This window comes from Bos taurus, chromosome 13 (genome assembly GCF_002263795.3).
Source record: "Bos taurus isolate L1 Dominette 01449 registration number 42190680 breed Hereford chromosome 13, ARS-UCD2.0, whole genome shotgun sequence".
Lineage (NCBI taxonomy): Eukaryota > Metazoa > Chordata > Mammalia > Artiodactyla > Bovidae > Bos > Bos taurus.
In genome coordinates, this window is record NC_037340.1 from 51,264,536 (window position 1) to 51,283,023 (window position 18,488).

Consider the following 18,488-nt stretch of genomic DNA (forward strand, 5'->3'; position numbering starts at 1 on the left):
CTGATGACATGATGCCAGTCTCAGGTGGAGAGAGGGAGAGGCACATAATGTCCTTACCCTGCAGATGAAGGAACAGAGCTTGAGGGGCATCATGATGGCAGAAGTCACACAGCTTGGGTGTCCCAGCCGAGGCCAGCCATCTGTCCTGCTCTCCTCCCTCCTCTCATGCTGTCTCAGCAGTAATCCAAGCTGATAAGGCACTTATCCATTCTCCTCCTCCTGTGAAGATCTTGACTGCTGTATACACAAGGCCCTGAGAGTTCTGTGAAGGGTGATGGAAGACCAACATTCATAGCACTGGCCACAGGGCACAAAGAGCCACGTGTCCTGTCACAAAACCTGAGAATATTGGATTACATATTATAGGTTAAGAAATGGGTGACAGGGAGGCTGGTCAGCAGTCTGGACAAGAAATGGTGATGGCTTAACCAGGATCCCTGGAGATGGACAGGGAAGCAAGCAGGGAGGAGTTCAAGCTTTGGGCAAATGAAAGTGTTTACAGACCTGGATCCTCAGCCAGGCCTGGCACTCACCAACTGCATTGCCTCCAGGCAACATGGTTACTGCTCTGAGTTTCTGTTTCCCCATCTGTAAATTGAGTAAATGGGACGATACTTGGTGTCCCTTGGCCCTGGTAAGTGCTCAAGAAGTAGTGGTTGGAACCCAGCATCTGGGTTTGAATAAGGCTTCTTTCCAAGCAGTTGAGGCTAGCCACCTATCAGAGCAATCCTGGCCCCATCTGCACATTTTCCCAAGTTTAAATTCAGTGACTCTTGAATCAGTTTTTATATGACAAAGACAGACACTGACAGGACAGTGTCAGAGTGAGGGACCCCAGGAACTACGAGAAGCGTATTACCGAAGGCTGTGCTATGGTTTACAGATTCCACATTATGAAGAGCAGAAAAAGGAGAGCCCCAGCACCTGCCTCAGGATCCAAGCAGTCCTTTCAGGGGCTCTACTACTGAGTAGGTAGAGCATTTCCTACAAAAAGTCAGCTCCTTGGCACAGCACAAAAAATTATGTTCAGTCTATCTAATAAGAAAAAACCTAAGTCAGACTCTTCTGATAGACTGAAGTAAAGGAACCTGCCTCTTGCTTTCTGTCTTCTCCCATCTGCCCTCAAATTTTGAGATATGTGCAGGAAGAGCAGGAGACTCTTCTTCAGAAGACCTTGCCCATTTGATCCTGTTTCTTTCACTCAGACCTGTGGGATACTGAAGTCCCTTCAAATGGCTGGGCCTCAGGGGCCTGCACTTTACATTGGCCTGGGGAATGACTTAGCAGATACTTTGCCTCATTTGCAAATCTGTCTTTCAGCTCTGTGCAGTGTGTCTAGAAGACTTCAAGCCTCGAGATGAGTTGGGGATTTGTCCATGTAAGCATGCCTTCCACAGAAAGTGAGTATTGGCATGGGATTATTTAAGAGGACCTGAGTTTGAGGCACATTGACCAACTCACCCATGGGCTTGGGGCAGTGCCAGACAAGCTTGATGACTTCATGATTGGTTTATAATGTAGAAAGCTGAAAGCACCCTACTGAGTGGCATTTGTATTTATGTGTGTGTATGTGTGTAAGAGAAAAGAGACAGACAGACAGACATTAGGAGGGATCAGGGTAATGGAAATGTGACTACCAAGGCAGGACTTAAGGCAGAGTCAGACAAGCCCATACCTCCTTGGAGACCCAGGCTATAAAAAGTTATTTTACTGGAACTTTTCAATAAGAATTTCCTTTCCTAAAAGTTTAATCAAAACCATAATTATTTTAAATCAGAATAAATAAGTCAGTGTAAGTAGCAGTGTAGGACCATCTCTTCCCCTTTCCTACAGACATGCTTAAGACTCCCCCCTCTCTTACAATTTTATGTTTTGTATGCGTACTAGAACACTTTACTCCCCTCCTTCCCACCACCCTCCTCAGTGTACTTCATTCTTTAAGAAGTCATGGACTGAGGATGTATGCTGACTGTAGCTTCTTGGAAAACTGGAGTCTCTGGTTCCTCCAGAGAATGAAATGCATTCTCCACCCAGTGGTAGGGCCCTTCGGGACCTGGCTGTTGACTCTGCTCCCCAGATCTGGGTTTCCAAAATGTTCAGCATGTGAGGTGTGTGGGCAGGTGGTGCCACAGACACGGACTGACATCTTGCCTCTTGTGGTGTCTCATTCTGCAGGTGCCTTATCAAATGGCTGGAAGTTCGCAAAGTATGTCCACTGTGCAACATGCCAGTTCTGCAGCTGGCCCAGTTGCACAGTAAGCAGGACCGTGGACCCCTACAGGGACCCCTCCCCGGGGCAGAGAACATTGTATAGCTCACCACAAGGATCAAACTGTTGCAGGATCTGGGAGGAGCAGAGCTGGGAGGAACACAAGTGGTCTCTGTGTTGGCTGCTCTACCTAGGGCACCAGCTGCTGCTCCCTTTGTCTCATGAAGAACTCTCGGGCCAGCTAGGCTGGGAACCCAGACTTCTGGGTCTTGTGACAACCAAAGTACTCTGACACTACCCCGTGCCAAGAGGAATGGATGAGCCTGCAATTTGGTTCAAGAAACCTCAAGAGGATCTCTTGCTAACTCCATTACATTCTGTCTCCCAGACACTCATCTCCACGCCAGGATGAATCTTTATCAACCAGAAGGGAAGATAAACCCAAGTGTTTCAGAAAGGAACTGAAGGCAGGTCTTTAAAGCCCCTACCCTCCCCCCACACACACACCCTGGGGACACACGAGCTTCTCTGCAGGCCCTGCACACCTTTGCAGCAGCAAACCCTCCCAACAGCCTCTAAGCCAAGTGAAAACAGCGGTTACCTCAGCCCAGGCGCAGCCGGCTGCAGTGCCAGAGGCAGTGTCAACAAGGCCACTCACATTACGTTCCTTTGGTAAGGCCATCTTGGAAACCAGGGGCTTGGTTACAACAAAGCAGCAGTGGCTGCCACCACTGATTCTTCCTCAAGTCCACATTTGCTTATCCAATCATCTGAGCTAAAAACAGTACACATGCTTGGAAAGGTCTGGTCAAAAGCCATTTCCTCTTATTTCCCCTCCTACTCACCAGTGAGGCACAGCCAAGCCACCATCAGGAGCCCCAGCAGGGGGTGGGTCTCTGAGCCCATGCTGTCCCTGTATGACCCGAGCACCCCAGGGTGCTGCCCACATCCCCACATATACAACGTGGCTCCAGTGTAGCTGCTAGTCTTGGCCCACTGCCCCAGTAGGAAGCTGCTGTGAGCCCTTCCCATGGCTCTGGAAAGGAGCATCTCTCTGATAATGGCCAGTCCTCCTGGCCTTGCTGAGCTGGGGAGGCTGCTAACCCCTTGCCTCTCCTTGTCCTGCCGTCTGTTCTCTTCCCTCCCTTCCCTTCCCTGTCTGTCTCTCCTCAAGAGAAAATGCCTGTCGTTGACATTTTAACTATTTAAAGCATTGCAAATAAGATCCCAATGTAATTCTGAAGCCAGGGATGCACTTGCAATTGTAGTTTCAGGAAGCTCCTGCAGGGCTATTCATCGTTGGCGTGTGCCTCAGTATTCAGACGACGATAACTGAGTGTCGTTACAGGAGAAAAACGCATGCTGCTCTTTGGTTCTTTGTCCTACTTTTCATGTTCTTTGTCCTACTTTTCTAGAAATGACTGAGTCCAGCAGGATTCATGACTACTTTATAGGTTCACTATGTGAAGCAGCATTGGCTCAGACAGCAAGTTCTCTTCCACAGCCCTGCTCTCCACCTCCTTCCATTTTAGGGGTGGCCTCCTCAACAGCGCTGCCTCTGCTCCACCCGACAGGTGCGAATAGGGGCAGCTTCTCATGGGAAATGCAGCGTGTATGACACGGAGTGGGGGTGGAGGAAACTTTGCTACTCTGTTCAGGGAATGTCTCCAGGAATATTTTTGGAATCCAGCCTCTACTCTCTTAGGATGGGAGAGGGAACCTATCCTTGGCTCAGATGGCTGGGATCAGATGAAGAGGAAAATTCCCATTAGCCTAGAAAAGTGCTGGGCAGAATCCAGTTTGGAAAATTACAAATCCATTGGTCAGAATTGGCTGTACCCTATGTGACCTATTTGTGGTATGCCAACTGGACTGCTTCTTTAAACAGGGCAAGGGAAGTGTGGAATAGTTTTATATGAAAGCCTTATTAGCCTGTCTGGCGCCCATGCAAAGAGCTATTTGCACACTCGTACTTTCACCCTGTTTCTGCACTCACTGTAGCACAGTAGAGGTGAATGCTGGGAAGCACTCAGTTTCCAGTGACATGTTTTCAGTGACCGATGTCAGAGGCAGGCTTGCTTCTGGACTTGCCTCATTAATAGCCAACACTCACCGTTTTCATGTAACAGCCTTGGGACAAATGTCACATCTTCGTTATAAAGTTCCAATAGGAAAAAGAATTTTTCCCTTCAGAGGAGGAATTCTTGTGTTCTGTGCTTGCAAATTATTTTCATCTCACAGCTTTCACAGGATTTCAGTGTATCAGTACCAAGGAGACAGACTCACGAAGTCCCTGTATTTGTAGTAATCTCAGCATTTGTGAATGTGCAGGGCTTTTAAAAACCCAGCTCTTCCACTAAGGTGGGGCTTGACACTGACGTGCTTGAGTGTTCACTCTGCTAGTAGTCAGCGTCCCTTTCCTGGCTTAGTGTCCTACTGTGTCACCTGGCCAGTGTCACTCATGAGTTCTTATGCCTCCAAACAACGCAACACAAATGTTTGCTCCCCACATCTAGGTCCTCCTCCAGGACTTAACTGGGCTGCACTGCTGTAACAGAGTGGCCAGGGTTTAATTTACATCTTCAATTCTGATTAAAATCAGTTTTATGTGAAGGACAAGGTCAAATCTCCATTATTAAGGAAGTTAAAGATTCCTTAATACTCTTTGATCAGGCTCAGTGAGACAGTGAGGCTGTGCTGTCCAGATCTATCTCCATGAGTTATTCACCTTTTGTTAATCTGTGAGGACTCTGGTCTGCTTTGGGGCCGCTGGCAGGTGACGTGGTTTTATAACTTAGTCTTAACATGTCTTAAGCAGCTCAGAGTTGGGTGTGGCTTGTGTACCATGGGCTAGAGGAGCAGAACTTAGCCTCAACTCAACTCCACAGGTGGGTCAATCATTATCTAGTTGTTACTAGGGGTACAGCTGAATTCAGCTGGCTGCAGGAACAGGAAACAAAACCAGCCTGACCTGATTCCTGACTGAGTAGGTACAGAGATTTGGTCAGGCCAAGAAAGTAATGGTCAGATAGGAGCAGGTGGCCCATGCAGAGTTCTGTGCTGAGGGATACTGAGGACCTCCCACCGTGGCTAAAGGCCCTGTTCTTAACAAAGATCCTTTCTTTCCACATCCCTATTCCAAAGCCTATCATCTTCTAGGCCTGATTCCACTCTAAGTTACTTAACAACTACAGTAACTGTTTCTGAGAGGTTTTCTGGGAAGTATGAAATGCACACGAGGAGACATCCCCAGAGTTCTGGACAGAAAAGCTGCTCAGGTTTTCAGCCACCCCCTTGCCACTCACTAGCCATGTGCCTTTCTACAAGTTAGCCTCTCAAAGCCTGTTTCCTTAGCTGCTCACCCAGGAGTGTGTACTAAGGGTGTCCCCACCAGCCCTTAAGGGGACTACCATGTCTGGAGCCCAGCAGGCAGGCCTGGGGGGTCATAGGAGCTGGTGCTACTAAGTGACATCATGCTGGCCACATGGGACTCCCCTGTTGTCCTGATAGAAACCACAGCTGAAAGCCTCCTGAGATTTAGGGGCTCTCCACTGAGCCCCAGTTCACCTGGCTCCCTTCCCTTTCCCCTCCTGATCTGCCTCAGTCATTTCCATTTACCTTTGCCCACTGTGCTCAATGTGGTTTCGCTCAGCGCTGAATATTCCTTCTAAATTCTTTGAATAGGTAATCCCTTCACGTGGTTCACAAATCATAAAGTCGTCCTTGCATTCCTGAACTCCAGTAAGCCAAGTTTCCCACCCCTTGAGTACACACTATTAGTTGGTTCCTTGTGAACCTTCCAGAGTTCGTTCATGCATATACAAGCAAGTACACACACACGTACATGTGTGTAGGTATGTGTGTGTATATGTATCTATATATACACAGCTGACTCTTGAACAACAGAGGTTAGGTGTGCTGACACTCTGTATGGCCTGCATGTAACCTGACAGTCAGCTATCTGTATCGGTGGTTCTGCATCTGTGGATTCAACCAACCTTGGACCGTGTAGAATGTATTTATTGAAAAAAATCCATGTGTAAGTAGACCTCAGTTCAAATCCATCTTGTTCCAGAATCAACTGTATGTGTATAATTTTTTATTTTTCCACTTATGTAATACCAGACAAGTACTACTCAAGAACCATTCCCAGTCATGGGAAGACCCATCCCAGAAGTCAGAATATCTGTAAAAGGTGAGCCAGAATTGGGGGATGTTTTTGTAATCACATTCCTTTTTAATAAGGCATATTTTCCACTGATTGCAGCATGATGAAATCTTCATTTCCTACACAAATCGAACTACAGTCCCTCCCTGACCCTAACTACAGATGCCCAAATAACAAGAGAGCACAACCATTTTTTTTTTTCCTTTCCCCCCATGTGGGATGTGGGATCTAGTTCCCCGACCAGGAATTGAACCCGGGCCCCCTGCACTGGGGAGAGCAAAGTCAGCGGCAGCACAGGCTGCAGGCCCACCCCAGCCCCCAATCCAGTTTCCAGCGAGGACTGACAGCCCAGCAGTGACATCTGGCTACAACTGCCATGGTTTCTTATGCAAACCCATGTTTCTGAGGCGGGAGTTGGAGCAGCAGGCTGAGCAATTCGTTTTGTGGGGCAGATATCTCAAATGTTGCTAAGCAAATAGGTGGTCAGCTGCCGTATAGCTGAATGTTCAAGTTCGTGAACCTATTCCCTTTCCCTCCCAACTCTATGCACACACTAAAAAGCAAATGTTCCCACAGAACTTTCTCCTCGCCCAACATTTTTTCCAGTCAATGAGAAATTACCCCACCAATTTTTTTTAAGTTCATTCTTCCCTCTGCAGATCAAAGTTAAAGATTCTTCCTCCAGGCAGCCCTTGGCGGGAGGGGCAGGGACCTGTGCCTCTCATTCTTTACCCACCTCCCCTATCCTGCCACCCACAGCAGCAGCCCAGGGATTCACTGGATTAAAAGTGTAACTTAAGCCTGTGACCAGAAATTTGGAAAGGAACTATGTGTGAAACCACCCTTCTTCTATCCGTGAACCTCTTTCATTATTAGTATTTAGGAATTTGAGCAAAGGAGATGAATGTGTCTCAATTCTGATGAAATCTGCAGTTGCTAACTGGAAAATGCTGGGCCACGTTCCTTTAGTGTCTTAATGAAGGCTCCAGTGTGCCACAGAATGTGCTTCCATTTGATTGGAACATGAGGAGGAAAATAGAGAGGCTTATTCAGTAAATCTGTTATTGTTCCAGTTCAGCTTCAGAGCCTGAATTGTTATTGCAAGATGCAGAGTTTTATTCCACTTTTAGACCAAGCATCAGCACATGTGGCTTACCAACCCAGAAATCACTTCTGTGGCTATACAGTCAGGGGCTCCCTGCTCCAGAGACACATACTTACCAGCGTCAAGGGCCTTGGCTATACTTCGATGAAGCCCCTCGCAGTTCCCTGAGCTAGTACAAGCCTGGAAAATCTGCATCTCAGGCCAGGTGCACACCATCCCTCCATCCATCCTTCCCTCTCAGGCCCAGAACAGGAGAATAAGATGGGGCTAGTGTTTCTTTCCTGATGATAGCTCAGTCTTCCAAGAAAGTGTTCCTCAACTGTCCTCTCTCGGTCTCTTGACAGATCTTTGCCAGAAAGAGGGGATATTAGTCTTGTAGTTTTAAGCCTACTGGGGTTTACTCACTAGATATTGTATAACTCCTTCAAAAAAAAAGAAGTTTATGAAACGCTGAGCCTCAGGTTTCATAGACATGTTTGTACACTATGAATTCTGCAGCAGAATATTTTTAAACATTTGCGGTTTTTTTATAAGCTATATATTTTTGTATATTTAATTGCTATTTTAAAACTTTAATGCATTTTGCTAATTACTCATTTAAAAAATAAAACATGCATGTAATTGACTTAAATGTAAATAAAAAGCAGATTTAAAAAATACTTTGTGCTAAGCACATACATACCCTTGGTCACCCACATCCCCTTTAAGCCCATGTGGCAAGAGCTGTAAAGTCAAGGTAAGTGCTTCTGAACAAATGGAACTGATCACCAGCAACAGGTGACTGAGGGAGCCGCCAGCCTGTCTCCTTGTGGTGTGGGGTGCCAGTCAGGGATGAGTAGTACAGCATCAGGCCACAGCAAGGGAGAAGGCAAAGAGGCCAAGGGCTCCCTGCCACCCTGGCCTCAGCACCGGAGATGTGGGGGGACACAGTCAAGCAGTCTCCCGAATGTGGACGCCAGTACTCAGGAGGGTTGCAGTGGTGGAACCAGCCCACACCTCACTCCTCTAGCTATATCCCAGGCCTGGACATGCCAACTATTCTGTTGGAGGAGAAACAAAATCTCAGTCCAAAGCCATCCTGTGGCAGCTACTGTTTCTACTCACCATCCTCACTCCCTAGGACCTCTGCACAGCTCAGCTTTGGCTCCACAGCTTCAGGGAAACTGCTCCCCTCACGGTCATCCATGACCTGCAACCAAATCTGTGCCAACTCTGAAACCTCCCCTAGTGGAAGTGCCTGCAGGGTTCCTCTCTCCTCCAGTCTCCTGAGCCATGGGCCACCTGCGCTAGTCCCCTCTTCAATGTTCTTTGCAGCCCTGTCCTCCTCCGCCCATCTCTGGTTCCATCACTCTACCTTAGGACTCACTAAATCCCCACCTACATGCACATCATTCTCAGGTCTATTGTCCCCAACCTAAATATCCGGCTGCCTATTTGGCATCAAAATTCAGGCAGCCCAAGATCAAGCCCCCCCAGCAAGCCTAAGTACCCTCACAGAACCTCCTTCCCCCGCTTCCAATCTCCACATCTCTAAACCCACCAAAGCACCTCTCTCTACCTGACCATACACTGCTCCCATCTTACGCTGCCCACCTTCCTTTCACACCTGGACCATTATTACAGCCACTACCACCCCCACTGCCTCTAGTGAGGGAGTGTGGGGTGAGACCCTCAGGCTACCCAGGCTGGCAGACTGGAAGGGATAACTGCTGAGATGAGACAGGGCAGGGGTTTAGATCAGGGTGGTGCCTGTGGTGAAGAGAGATTGAGCATCCACGCATCTTACAAACTGGAGTTAGTGAAGTAGCAGTAACTGGGAGAAGATGCTGCCGGAGGTTCAGGGGAGAGGATGGAGACATTTCTGTGTAAAGATGACCTGGAAATACAGAAGAAAAGGGGGAAAGGGGCAAAGGAAAAGGGCAGTCACTGCCTTGAGATGAGCTTAGAGGCAAGGACTAGGCCAGACATGCTACCCTGGAAATCAAAGTGAGTGATGTCTGCTTAAGTAGATCCAGGATTTAGCCTGAGAGCTGGCGATCTCTGTCTTCAGTGGAGAATAAACTGGCAGAGATAAAGTGGCATAGGAGATAGAAGGAAAAGCAAGTGTGGACTGCAATGATAGAACTAAAGATGAGAACATGAAATGTCCATCAGATTTAGCAATGAGATTCGCTGTAGTAAAAGGATCGGCTAATCAGAAGTACAAAGTGTAGCCACAGAAGCAGTTTCTCCAGAGCAGGAAGTGGTGAATCCATGGAGGTGGAAGGCAACTGCAAGGCGTAAGAGGAAAGGGGGCTCTGCCGGATCCTAAATGTGTGACTTTCGGCAGGTGCCTTCTTCTGTTAGATGGTGGGGATGACAAGGGCTGCATGACATGACCCACAAAAAGCACTGGCACAGCTCACGAACACGGTAAGTCCAAGGAGAAAAGGCAGGACGCCACGAGGCCTCAGAGGCCAACCTGGGTGTCCACGGGCAGCAACCAGGCTTACTCAGGCTCCCTTCCTCTGCCCGGTGGAAGTAGAAAAGAGGGTCTGGCGTGCAAGGGGCTTGAAAAGCATGACTATGGTACCAGTGAGTGGGTGGTGGCACTGACTCTGGTGGCCGCAGGGGGGAAGTTGGGGCTACAAGCCCATGGTTGGAATGGGCAGAAGGCAGAAGGACAAGACTGGAGGTGACTCAGGCTGAGGCCCAGGAGGGGCAGCAGCAACAGAGGAAGCTGATCACATGGCCCTGGGCGGCAGTTCCCATCCCCCAGTGTCCCTCCAGCTCCACAGCCTGCCCTAGCCAGCAGCACCACCACCTGCACGTGCCCAGGAAAGTGTGCAAGGTGGCCACCCTTGGGAAACGGCGCTGGGCTGACCCCGCGCAGGCTGTGCCCTCCCTGCAGGTGGGCAGACCATGACTCTCGACAACAGCCGAGAGGGAGGGGACTGTGGGGTCAAACTCCCTCCTCCCTCAGTGATCCAACCCCACTCTCCTGTGCCCCTCTGTCCCTTGGAACATTGCCTCCCATATGTGGTCCCTCCCAGGCCAGTCTCCTCGCCTGAAGCCAAGGGGCACGAAGAGGCCAGAGAGCCTTGGAGTTTCCTTCTGTTTCAAAGGCTGCTTTATATAAAACCTTCATTGCCTTCAGCAGGGATGCAGGCCAAATAATACCAAAATGAGATACAAATGTTGCTCTCTCTCCAAGGAGGTTTTTAAATCATTTTGCACAGCAGAAACAAAAAATTCAAAGTCAACCTCCACCAAGACTCCATTTAAAAATCTGCCTCTCCTCAAGCAGCCTTCTGAGCCTCCCACATACAACCCCTCCGCTACTATATCCAACTGAGGCAAACTCCCAGGCAGTTTCAGGCAAGCACAAGGCAAGGAGTAGAAGCCCCGCCCTTTCTCCATGGGCTAATCGATGGACAGCTCCATTCCTCCCTTTCTACTGGCCTGAAATAACCAGACTCCCCCCATTCCCTGAAAAGATGTCAACACTAGTGGCCCTTTCTGTTTTTCTGTCTGGCCCTTTCGGATATGCTTTTTCTACTAGCTTACTCACTTCTGTCACATCCATAATCTGTGCAATACCCAAGGAAATCCTGCCCAGGGGAGAAGTCCTGTCATTCCAAACAGACCTTCCCAGGATCTACAGTGTAAACAACCTGGAACTGCCCTTCCAAAAGTACCTTGTTAAAAGTTACAGGCACAGAATTAAGAATTCATCTACCCAGGAAGTTTGCAGAACCTTGAAAAGTTTTTCAGTGTTCACACAAGGCTATACACACCGAAGTTAACACAAAGACGACACTCTCCAAGGCCACACTGACAAAAAGTATGATTAGACTAATACAGAGTTGCTTGCCTTATATTTACCAAATTCAACACGACACAAAACTAAAGCCAGCTGAACAAAGAACAGCTCTCTCCCGAAGTGGCTCCACTGAGTGATGCTGAATTTCAAAACTACACAGCAAGTTGAACAAAGCTATACTGAAGAGCAACTTAAATACAGAGAATCCTCACCGACATGGTCCACTTTTTTTTTTTTTTTAAATACATATATATTTCCTTACTGGTTATTAGTTCAGACTGAATTTTTAAGAATTTATCTTGATGTCTTAGAAAAATACACTTGTCCTTTCTCGCTTTGATTCAGGTAGTAGACAATCATAAAACTGAGTAAGTCTTAAAAAAAAAGAGTCCATCCACAGATCCCATTGTGGAAGGTTCCAGGAACCCCTCCCCAGGTAACAGTCAGGGGATCTTCAATAGCTCAAGGAGTGCTCCAACAGCTCCAAAATAACCCTGAAAACAAAAAGAAAGAAAAATAAGAGCAATTCCCTTAGACTTACTTATACTACCATAAATATGATTACTAGTATTAAAGCCAACAACGGCCCTTAATTCCTGCCACTCATTTCCTGATGCCCATTTTGCTGAGCCCAAGGCCAGCAGAGAAGTTCTGAGGAGCTCCCAGGCAGAGGAGGGCACTCTGGCACATCAGACCAGAGCCCTCAGTGGGGGCCCCACAAGCTCTGAGGCCCACAGTGGCCATTACCTCTGGTTAAGAGAGAGTACCTGGGCCATCTCCTGGGGAATGAGGCGATGAGAAGCAATGGGGGCCTGGAGCATTTCAAGACAATTCCAGAATGAAGGGAAGATGAGATATGAAGTGCAATGTAGGAGGAGCAGGGACACTGAGGGTGAGGGCCCTGTTGGGCTGGAGGTGGAGAGCAAAGAATGGGGTGGGATGGGTTCAAGACTTGGCCTAAGAAGAGAAGGAGGGTGGCAGGGAGGCTGAGGTCCCTCCCCCACATCCGGTCACACCACCCCTGAGAACAAAGACACAGGAGCAAGAGATGTAGAGAGCAAGGAAGGGGGCTCCATACAGGATGTGCAAAGCTGAGGTACCCTAGGCAGCCAAGCAGCCACACCCACCAGATGTCTAGATCTGGAGCGGGGCAGCAGCCAGGACAACAGAACCCTCAGGCACCATGTAGAGACGGGTGAGGTCAGGAGCAACATCTGAAGAACAGAGGCACCGGAGGGGAAGGCAGAAACGTGAGACAGAGAAGCAGCGGCTGAAGAAGACCATGCTGGACCATCTCCTGAAGTAAGCAATCGAGGTCAAAAACAACCAGGACGTGAATAAATTAAAAAGAAAACAGAAAATGAGACAAAACTGGGAGAGAGGAACTGCCAGTAACAGAGAATAATCGTACAATGATACAGGATCTGTCAGTCTCCAAAGGATGCGATCACACGGTAAAGCACTGCCAGAGAGAAGTGAACACAAAGGGAGTGGGAAGATCCTGAAAGACCTGCTGTGGAAGAGAAGAGCACATTAGGTAAGCCTCTGAAACACTATAAATAACTAAGGTTCTGTCTATTTTCCAAGAAAAGCTTCTCCAAAGAGCATGCGCCCACACAAGAGAGGCCTGCCCTTTCACTCTATTTCTTGGCTTTAAAAGAAAAAGCAGCCACAAGAATACACAATAGAGAAAAGACAGTCTCTTCAAAAAGTGGTCCTGGGAAAACTGCACAGCTATGTGTAAAAGTATGAAATCAGAACACTTCCTAATACCATACACAAAGATAAACTCTAAATGGATTAAGACCTTAACGTAAGACCAGAAACTATAAAACTCTTAGAGGAAAACATAGGCAGAACACTCGATGACATAAATCAAGCAAGGTCTTCTATGACCCATCTCCTAGTGTAATGGAAATAAAAACAAAACTAAAATAAACAAAAATTTAAAAATTAAAAGCTTTTGTACAGCAAAGGAAACTATAAACAAGGTGAAAAGACAACCCTCAGAATGGGAAAAAATAAAAGCAAAGGAAACAACTGACAAGGAATTAATTTCCAAAATATACAAGCAGCTCATACAACTCAGTATCAGAAAAACAAACAACCCAATCAAAAAGTGGGAAAAAGACCTAAAAAGACATTTCTCTAAAGAAGACATACATAGCCATAGCCATAAACAGATGGCTAACAAGAACATGAAAAGATGCTCAATATCACTCATTTTTAGAGAAATGCAAATCAAAACTTCAATGAGATACCTATCACCTCACACCAGTCAGAATGCCCATCATCAAAAAGTCTACACACAATAAATGCTGGAGAGGGTGTGGAGAAAAGGGAACCCTCTTGCATTGTTGGTGAAAATTTATATTGATACAAACACCATAAAGAACAGTATGGAGATTCCTTAAAAAACTAGGAATAAAATTTCCATATGAAATCCCCTTACGAGGCAAATACCCTAAGGAAACCAGAACTGAGAGTGAACCCAATGTTCACTGCAGCACTATTTACAATAGCTAGGACATGGACGCAACCCAGATGTTCACCAACAGACGAATGGATAAAGAAGCTGTGGTACATATACACATACATATACACAATGGAATATTACTCAGCCATACAAAGGAACACATTTGAGTCGATTCTAATTAGGTAGATGACCCTAGAGCCTATTATACAGACTGAAGTCAGAACGAGAAAAAACAAATATTGCATATTAAAGCATATATATAGAAACTAGAAAGGTGGTACTGATGAATCTATATGCGGGGCAGCAACAGAGACACAGATGCAGAGAACAGATGTGTGGACGGGGGCTGGGGTGGGGAGAGCAGGACAAACATGTAAAGCTGCCAGGGTAATTGCTGTGTGACTCAGAGAGCTCCCACTGTGCTCTGTGACAGCCTAGAGCGATGGGAAGTGGGAGGAGGTTCAAGGAGGGCACATATGTACACCGATGGCTGATTCATGTTCGTGTATGATAGAAATCAATACAATACTGTAAATCAATTATTCTTCAATTAAAAATAAATTAAAAAAAAAAAAGTGCCCACACAGACATGTTACGACAAAGTCAGAAACTGTAGGAGGACACAGCTGAGCAAGACTCCACAACACTCAGAAACCCTCAGCCACAGCCAGAGGACAGAAGTCAAGGGCGTTCACTTTATTATTATTATTAAATTTTTGGCCATGCCCTGCAGCATGCAGACTTAGTTCCCAATTCAGGGATTAAACCAGAGCCTCCTGCAGGGGAAATGCAGAGTCGTAACAGGTAGTTACACACTTTATTTTACATGATATTCTATATCTGGGTTTTATTTTACAACACAAGAAGGGATAAAGGTAGCCATTATACTGAGTTCCACTCCAGACCCAAGCTACTATCTAGTAAAAGACAGAGGTTGTTACAAGCCAAGAAGTGTTAAGATGAGAATAGTGAACAATGAAAAAGAAAGGCTTGAAAACAATCTATACAAAGCTTTCACAACAGTAATCACAATGACTTCACTGTGCAGGCAGGAGTATATTTCATGACTCAGAGAACCTAAAATAATCAGAGCTCCACAAGTACAGAGATCAACATTAGAGCCAGAGGCCTAAATGAAAATGGAAAATACAAGGACAAACAGCAAACAGGCTAGCCAGAAAGGAAAACCAATCATAAAGGGTTCATACCATAAAGTAAGTATGCAAACACAATTTTGAGAAGTGTTCGTGCTAACACTATCTACAATCCACTTTAACACTTGAAAGAGTCCAACTGCCCCAAAACCAAGGGGAGGAAAGACAAAGTCCCTTTCATAGCTCTGGTTTTACTGTTCCTCAAATCAGAAAGACACTTTCCAAAATAGGATATCAGGTTGAGCAATTCAAGTATTCTTTTTCACATAGCCTATGTGTTAAGTTCTTACAATGTGTGGCTCTAATCCTGGAATGCTTTTTACTGATGTAGTTGGTTTGAGGACATACATCTTCAATAAAATAATTGGCACAAGAACTATATTAACATGATAAAAACTGACATCGAAAAATGAAAAAAGAACTCAGAGTTAAGTACACTTACAACGTAAGTACAAACTGCAACGGGGAAAATACAAAGGATGGTTCAGAAAAGAAAATGGCATCAGGAATATTGCTGGATGTTTGTCAAGACTTTCTTCTTTAAAATTGCTAAAGCTCACAATGAAATTAACCAAATATTTACCTTACGTTAAATCAGGTAGAAACAGCTTTTGAACATGAACAAAGTTAACCATATTATACAAGTACAGAAACAATAAGTACTGCTTTAAATTCCAGCATAGCATGAACAGCATGCCCTTTGTGAAGGTAACATGTCACAGGAAATAACTCTGCTTACCTCATGTTCTGAAAAAAGTGCTTTCAACTGTCCCTTGGACCAATAATCCAAAGCATATGCCAAAAGCCGCATGGCGATCGTATTAATTCTCAAGAAATTTCCAACAAATACCACCTGGTTAATGTTCTGAGCACATCAAAAAAAAGGCAATTAGTTTTCATGCTAATTTCTGCTTTCTCATAAAAGCTACCCCAAAGGCGGTGTCATGTACATAGTTTCTGTTAGTTAGTTGACTGCTGATCCAAAAAAAGTGTTTACATTTACTTCGGTTGATCCAGGGCTACTTAAATTTGAGCCCCAGACAACTCGAAACCCACTTCAAAGCATGCCAGAAAATGTCACAGGAGAATAAAGATTAGGAAAAGCATTTGAATTAACATGACAAACTATAACTACAATTTAATACAAAATTTTATACAGATAAGTTAAAAAAAAAATACTAAGACCAATTCAAAGAAGAAAAGTAACACACAGGCAAATTATAAGAGAAAATATCACACACACAAAAATTCGACCTCACTAAATGAGCAAAAAAAGTAAAATTTTAGAGCCATTAAAAGTTAGCAAAGACTCTAGATGTTGACAGTTTCCTTCCTTGGATGTCTGAATGACCCAAGATCTTACATACTACATACTGTGAAGGAAGAATCGAAACAAAGGCAGACGGAGCTGGAAAAAAGTCTGCAAGTCTGTCATTACTAAGCTGTACCAGAGCACGGGAGGCCAGCCAGGAGGAATGCCTGGGGGCTTCCCTGGTGGCGGAGCACCTCCATCTGGGCCCACCACTCAAGCTTGACTACACCAACGTAGTATGGATTTAGCATTGTTTCACACAAAACACTGAAGGCCAAGCAAATTCCAAGGCAGTTTTAAAGTTGAGCTCCTATAGCGAACAACTGGGCCTTCTTGATAATGCTGAATATCCACACAGGGAAAGGAAATAACATTGTACTTTATAAGCACTGTAAGTAGAAAACAGTCTTAAATAAAACTGTATTTTAAATAGACACTAAAGGAAAAAAAGTCAGCAAAACAACTCTAACTAACCCCCAATATTAGTCAAGTTGTAGTAAAACCGATCCACTCATTCATTGCTAAAAATGATCTAAAATGGTGTGGCCCTTGTGCAGAGCATCTTGGCAATATCCATCAAGATTCATAACCATGGTATCCTTTTTTTAAAATATTTATTTTATCTCTTTACTTACAGCTCCAGGTCTTAGTTGCATCATGTGGGATCTAGTTCCCTGACTAAGCAGCAAACCTGGGCCTCCTGCATTGGGAGCGTGGAGTCTCAGCCACTGGACCACCACGGAAGTCCCACAAGTATGATATTCTTTAGATGAGAAATCTCACTCCTGAATAAATCCCTTATCAAGAATAAATCCAAGGACTTCCCTGACGGTCCAGTGGTAAGACATCAAACTCCCAATGCAGGGGGCCTGGGTTCAATCCCTGGTCAGGGAACTAGATCCCACATGCCGCAAGACCACCCCATTGCAGTCAAATAAACAAAAATCAACATTAAAAAAAAAAAAGAATAAATCCATCCAAGGAAATAGTTTCACACTTAAAAATGTTTTATCGCAGAGTGATCACTGACAAGCAACCAAATGCTCAATTCTATGTGAATGACTTATGATATAAAAAGAAATCAAATATACAACCCTGCAATTTATAATACATAAGTAAAAAACAAAATTGTATGTACATCAAGTAAAATATCTTAAAATACATAAGCACAGGAAAAGGAACGTGCAACAAAGAAAATAGAAGTGTTAAAACGTTCAAATAAAGAATTTTAAATTTCTTCATGAAAATAGTGTCTTTTTAATTAAAAATGAGACAACCCTTTTGTAACTTGAGATTTAAGTCACATGCCTGAATTATCTATTCAAAAGCCTTATTTTAAACAAAAGTGTATAAATAGGGACAAGTTACACCAACTGGATCCCCAAGGGAAGGCCATTCTTAGTTCTTTCATAGCCCTGTACAATGCTGCTTGACCTGAATGCTACAAGGCAGCACTGTAAAGAAGCTGAAAGCACAAAGACAGCTCTGCTGCGGTCAGCGGGAGCGGAGCAGGGTGGGCGCGCCTCGGCCCACTCAGTGTCTCCCAGCTTCAGTGCCTTCCTCTGGATTCACTCCCAGGGCCTCTTGAGCTCAACAGTGAGCATGGCATCTATATTCAGCATCGCCACCCTTCACCACCACCCAACAGTCCCCTGTATCTGCAAAACTGGCTACCTTCCCTACCTTCCTCTGCTTTCTGCTCTACTTCTAGACAGTAGCAGTGTTTATTTTGAGTAAGAAAATAAAAATCTGTTCAGGTTAATCTACATGTGAAGCAGTTTAACTATGCCAATGAAACAAAATCCACCACTTACAACTACATTTAGGCACTGTTCGGAGAAGACAGACGTTGTATACAAGGTGGGGCCCACACAGTAAGTTCTGTATTTTCCTCAGAGCAACTAAAGAAATCCATGTCCCCTTACTTCATTAAGGGCACACATTCTTGCTATTGAGCCAATGTTGTTGGTGATGGTGATCAAAGTCGCTCTGGCAAGGTCCTCTTTACTCACAGCCTCTCGCTTCTCCTTGCTCATCATGTTTCCAAAGCTGTGATGGAAAAAAAAAAATAAATGGTTGCTAAACCAAAGGTTCAGGGCAACACTGTTCAAATCTTCGAACTTTTGTTACAAAATAACAGAACATCTGCTCAAAAAGAAAGGCAACTTGAAGAACTCAAGCATTCTGAATGAGCAAATGGCATTCCCTGAGGTCTCGATGAAATCCAGCTTTGACACCAGGTTCAGCCTGCAATGGGGAGAC

The 18,488-nt window shown here is 45.3% G+C and overlaps 2 protein-coding genes and 1 non-coding gene across 4 annotated transcripts in view; 1 reads left to right on the forward strand and 2 right to left on the reverse strand.

Moving 5' to 3' along the window:
* The window catches only part of RNF24 (ring finger protein 24), a 111,647-nt gene extending 103,506 nt beyond the window's left edge, over nt 1-8,141 (forward strand). Inside the window, exons 5-6 of one of the 2 annotated variants that reach the window (XM_005214886.5) lie at nt 1,321-1,400; nt 2,176-8,141. In XM_005214886.5, the coding sequence (XP_005214943.1) occupies nt 1,321-1,400; nt 2,176-2,314 (219 nt within the window). In that variant the 3' untranslated portion in view covers nt 2,315-8,141. 2 annotated transcript variants of the gene reach the window in all.
* Nucleotides 8,142-11,320: 3,179 nt separating this feature from the next.
* The window catches only part of PANK2 (pantothenate kinase 2), a 29,972-nt gene continuing 22,804 nt past the window's right edge, over nt 11,321-18,488 (reverse strand). The window contains exons 5-7 of the mRNA XM_005214896.5: nt 18,152-18,275; nt 15,654-15,779; nt 11,321-11,778 (exon numbers count right to left, since the gene is read on the reverse strand). Of these exons, the coding sequence (XP_005214953.1) occupies nt 11,728-11,778; nt 15,654-15,779; nt 18,152-18,275 (301 nt within the window). The 3' untranslated portion in view covers nt 11,321-11,727. The remainder of the gene's footprint in view (nt 11,779-15,653; nt 15,780-18,151; nt 18,276-18,488) is intronic.
* MIR103-2 (microRNA mir-103-2) lies at nt 17,628-17,703 on the reverse strand. Its single transcript, NR_031387.1, has one exon. It is a non-coding gene; the product is annotated as a microRNA mir-103-2 (primary transcript).